Source organism: Microtus ochrogaster, chromosome 6 (assembly GCF_000317375.1).
Source record: "Microtus ochrogaster isolate Prairie Vole_2 chromosome 6, MicOch1.0, whole genome shotgun sequence".
In the NCBI taxonomy this organism is placed as follows: domain Eukaryota; kingdom Metazoa; phylum Chordata; class Mammalia; order Rodentia; family Cricetidae; genus Microtus; species Microtus ochrogaster.
Window position 1 is genome coordinate 84,137,248 of NC_022013.1, and position 5,248 is coordinate 84,142,495.

Genomic DNA, 5,248 nt, shown 5'->3' on the forward strand with positions numbered 1-5,248 from the left:
GCACGCACACAACCACACTCATACGCACCCACCCACATGCTAAAGAAATAGATCAAATCAGATACAGGCTTCAGCTCTGAGCTTGGGACACTGTCCTGTGGAAATCAGTCTGCAGTGGAGCTCAGGCTCTCTGGGGTGAGCATGCAGTACTGGACACCTCAGAGGCTGACAATGATGACCTGGAGGTAGAGGTAGTGTCCACTTCTGCCTGAGGCTTTATGGCCCTTCAGGCTCTGGAGTTCTCTGGAGTCACTTCAGGCCCACCTGTCACCTACCACAGGGGCCTCTGTAGCTCCCAGACTCCATCTATAACTGCACCCCAGTGGCAGTCCCTTTTCTTTTTTGAAGTTAGCATGTACTATAAACCAGCTCCGTGGTCCCTCTCCATTCCTTTCTCTGCTGCAGTTCACTTACCAAGAGGTCATTGTCTTGCTTCCTCCCTGCTGGCTACCCACCCCACCTGACTAGTGTGCAGCTCCTTCTGCCTGCTCCCCAAGAGGCTCAGCACCCAGCCAGGGCCTTCTCCTGCTCACTAGAGAAGAGAAGCTCTTGGCAGGGCAGAGCCCTACACAGCCGGGCACGATGGACATATGCACCAAGGAGCCTGGCTCACCTGATGCCCATCTTGCAGTCCATCACGCAGGGCGAATCGAAGTCAGCCAGCAGGTCATCCATCTGGTTGTAGCGCTCCCCATCCTTCACCACGTCCCCATGGTAGGCGGGCACGAAGGGTCTCAGCACGTCGGCCATCAGCCGGTCCAGGCAGCGCTGCTCAGACTCACAATGCTTCTTTAGGATGCGGCCATTGGCAGCTGCCTTGAAGCTCCCTGCAGAGCAAGTAGGAGGAGGACCTCTAGCCGCAGTGGAAGTCATGGATATCTGGGGACCCCCCATTCCCACCTCTTGCCACAATCCCTTGGGAGCTGCATCAGAACTGTCCCCCACCCATTGCAGGCTACAATATTGGCTGAGCCCAGGGTTGAAGGTGTGGCCATTTGTAGACTTTGAATCCTGGTCACCCGCTCACTGACTGTAACTCTGGCTGTTCTATGTCTCCTCTGACTCCGGGCTTCTCACAACTGAAGATATCAACAGGGCTGTGCATAGTTCTATTCTTCAGTATTGCTACAAGCACCCCCCCCCCACCTCAGCCCTACTTCTTTACCAAGCAGGTGTCCCCAAGTCTTAGGAGAAAAAACTCAGTGCCTGGACAGGGGACAGAGTGGGCCCAGGCCGTCTGGGCAGTGCTCCTTCAGGACCACACCCTCAGGGAATATTCACAAAGGGTGTCCATCTACATCTTGGTCTCAGCCTGTGTTGGCCTGAAAAGAACCCGCAGGGCCACGAAGTCATGAGGGCTATGGAGTGGCTTTAGAGGTGTTCCCAGTGGACAATACATGATAAAAGGCTCCATATGGGGTCTAGCTGACTCTGCTAGCCCCTTGGTGACGATGGGGTGATGTAGCTGCAACTCCCATCAACTCAAGTTTTTTTCCTATAGAGACTGTATCTCCACTGATATTGTAGCCCCTAAAGCATGGTGATGCAGGCATACAGAGCGGCTGCTCACTCAAGTGGTTTAGCTTTGCCTCTGTCCAGTCACCAACGGTAAACAAGCCACAAAGGGTCGATCTGAAGCTGTGTTGGCTTGAGAAACAAGGGAAGACTGCGAGCATGAGGGACAGGATGGGGAGATGAGTATGTTCTTGGGGATGGAGTGGGAAGAACTTTGGAAAGATCACCTGTCCACAAGGCAATGTAAAGGCCACACCTTCTTCCAGGGTCTGTTCTAGGGCTGTTGTCTCCTGGAGCACCTGGCACCAGCCTCCCCACCTCCCACATCCACCAGGTACCTCCCTAGGGAAGCTGAGCCCAGTACCTGCATGTCCTGCCAGCTGGATCCAGGGGTACTTCTTCTTGAAGGACATGACGAAGGGGGACCACTGCACCATATTCTTTATCTTCCTCCATGACTTGCTCTGAAAAGCAGCAAACGGAGCGCTCTGAGTGACAGACACAAGCACTGTGTTCCAATCAGAGAAATTTAGAGCAGGTAACTGGATGCCCATGGCCACTGGGCCTGAGGAGTCACACACACACCTCAGGCATAGGTGGGTTCCAAACACCTTGCTGGCTGTGTGGCAGGCACACTCACAAGCAGCTTTGCCACAGTTTGAAAACAGGCTGAACAAGGAGCTCAAGGGATTTCTTAGTGGCTGTTCAGAGGTAGGTGAAGAAGACAAGCCAAGTGCTCCCAATTCAGGGCTCTTTAACCCAGACCCTTCCTCAGCAGGGAACAGTTACATACACACACACACACACACACACACACACACACACACCGCACACACCGCTCCTTTTTTGTATGCCCTCCCCCACAGTGTCTCGGCTTCTTCATCTGCCTAGTGAGGGGCAGACAGCTCTTGGGACTCATGCATACTAGGACTCTGGAAAACAACCTCCTTGTACCAAATGCAGTGATCTCGGGCTAGAGGGTCCCTGTCACCCAGCAGCAAGGTGTTGTTGCGCATTTTATCTATAGGTGTTACGGTAAATGAATACCAATGAAGAACTCCGCAGAGGGGCATTCATAGGTGACTGTTGAGTACCAGGTGGGGTGGTCCACACCTGTAGTCCCTTCTGCTCAGGAGACTGACACAGGAGGGTCACACACGCACAAAAGCTGGAGTCTGGACTAGATGAAACAGTGAGACTCCCCCAACTCAACACACATGTGCGTGTACACACATACACACACACACACACCTTCTAGGAAAGCAAGGGTCTGGAGGTTGTCCAGCTGAGGACAGGCTCTGGAGAAGACAATGATAGCCAGACTTGTCACAACTGGAGCCAGCTCTCTGGCTGACATGGAGCCTGGAGATGGTGGAGGGGTCAGTGTGTGCAGAAGGCGCCCATGAGCAGGGAGCCAAAAAGTGAACCCCCAAGGTCTGGGGGCTCCAGAGTCTTTCCACATCTGAGCTGAGGAGGCCAACAGATGCCCATTAGCTTTGCCTTTCCCACACAGCCTCCTTTAGGGAAGCACCATGAGTAAGGGCCCCACGGCCAGGCCAGGTGGTCCTAGCATAGAGACCAGATGCAGGCTAGTGGAACACCGTGCCACTGTAAGAGCTGCTGTGTATTTGTCCCAGAGAGCCTGACACTCTGCTGGCAGAGGACACAAGGCACGGGAAGAGGCTGCTGCGAGTCGGCACCACCCTTCCTGGCTTGCAGGAGTAGGGACAGATGACGGGGCAGGAGACAGAGACTCAGGACCTCATGACCATCTGGGAAGCACAGCACCCCGTCAGCAGTAAGCAGCCTGGGCCACTCCCAGGAGATCCTGATCCACTTCCAGGAGGAAAAGCAGCTCTCCAGACCGGGGGCAGCTTCCCCTCCAAGCATGTTGTGCAGGAAGCCATACTGTTGTGCCAGAGAAAGGTTCAAGGCCCCTTCTCCCAGCTAGGACAGGAAGGCACGCACGACCAGACGAATTCCACCCAGAGACAGAACTGCTTAGCCCTGGTTCTCTCCCAGCAGAGATCCTATTTGAACTCAGACCACCAACCCAGGCTTTGATCTTCCCACATGACTCCAGACGCCTCTCCCCGAGTGGGAGAGCATGTCCCGTCTGTTCCTTTGTCACCTCCTAATCACCACAGCATGTACACAGCCTCCGTGGACTCCCGTGGACCCTCCCTGAGTGTCCCGAAAAACTCCAATGCATGACAGATCTTTCTGACCTCTCTGGGCATCAGGTCCTTCCATGTGACTCTGAGGAAGCCGGCTGGTGGACCATGAACAGCTCTACAGTGACTTGTTACTTATGCCTCGCTCGCTGGCCTGAGTCAGCCTCCTGCATGATGAGCTTAATGGTGTTACTGGGGTTGCTGAGGATGACAGCACAGGGGACCCACTGCCAGCTGGCATGGCTTCTGTCACACACACTCACTCCCCACCCACCCAGTGGCAGATGGCAGAACTCATGGCAGTAGACATGCAAACACAGGCACCAGCCCCAGCCAGTATGGAGCTTGCTGTATGGGTGCTTGTGGCAGGCTGGGGTCCTGTGGCCCTGCGCTCACCTTCACAAAGCCTGGTGGTGACAGGAACATTTTTATCTGTCTTACAGATGAAGCACCCCAGCTCAGTGAGTCATTTCCCCTGGTCTGGCAGTTCTCAGCCTGTAGGTCACAACCCTTTCGTGGGGGTGGGGTGTCAAATGACCCTTCCACAGAGGTTGCCTAAGACCATCCTGCATATCAGATAATTACATTACTATTCATAACAGTAGCAAAATTACAGTTATGGAGTAGCAAGGAAAATAATTTCATGGCCGGGGGTCACCACACATGAGGAACTGGATTAGGAAGGTTGAGAACCACTGTCTTAGTCTATGCTCTCCCTTGCTAGCAAGAATCAGGTCACACTGAGAGCCTTCAGTCCGTCCTCTGTGCCTGTCCACAGTGAGGGCCTCTTCCATTCGTGCCCTTGTGTAGACTTGTGACAGCTAGCACTGGGGACAAACACAAAGGAGGGGACTCTGGCTGCTCCCTTAGTGGACGAGCCCAGAGCCTTTGTGACATGCCTCTAGCCGCCACCAAACCTTGGTGATGTCCCATTCTGGGGCTGGTACACCTTCCAGCACAGTCACCAAGTGACATAAAGTTTGCACTCTGCCGGGTGGGATCGGATGTGTGCTTGCGGGCTCGGGAAGGGTTTGTGTATGTACAATGTGCACGGGCGCTCACTGTGGACCTTAAGTGCCACGAATGATGCTGGTGGGTCCACCGAGAAGGGAAAGGATGCGGGGACTGCTGGGGACCAGGGATTCCTCTCTAATTTCATGACAGGTACTTAAGCCAACTAAATCACAGGCATGAAGCCTTCAGGTAATTCCTTAAGCAACTTGAGCTGAACCAATCTCTGGATTGTTGTCCTCTAGATCAAACCGGCCCCGGCTGGGCCTTGCCCTGTATCCACATGCTGGCAGGATCATTTCTTACCCGGCCAGACCTTGGGGTTGTACAAAGAACAGGAGGGTCCTGACTTGTCCAGTTAAATTTGGTTCAAAAAGTTCAGAAAACAGCCAGGCTGGGGAATGCGGTTTTTAAAACCCCCAAGATGCATGAGACCTGCTTGGGACACAAAACTGCTGAAGCCGCTAAAGTTACTCTTGATGTCACAGCTTGTACCTAACTTGAAGCTAAAAAAAAAAAAAAAAAATCCAGAGATCGTGAAGAGGGAT

At 53.6% G+C, this 5,248-nt stretch overlaps 1 protein-coding gene across 1 annotated transcript in view; it reads right to left on the reverse strand.

Moving 5' to 3' along the window:
* Positions 1 to 5,248, reverse strand: part of Itpkb (inositol-trisphosphate 3-kinase B) — a 90,597-nt gene that overhangs the window by 11,492 nt on the left and 73,857 nt on the right. The window contains exons 3-4 of the mRNA XM_005348968.3: positions 1,880 to 1,979; positions 614 to 827 (exon numbers count right to left, since the gene is read on the reverse strand). Of these exons, the coding sequence (XP_005349025.1) occupies positions 614 to 827; positions 1,880 to 1,979 (314 nt within the window). The remainder of the gene's footprint in view (positions 1 to 613; positions 828 to 1,879; positions 1,980 to 5,248) is intronic.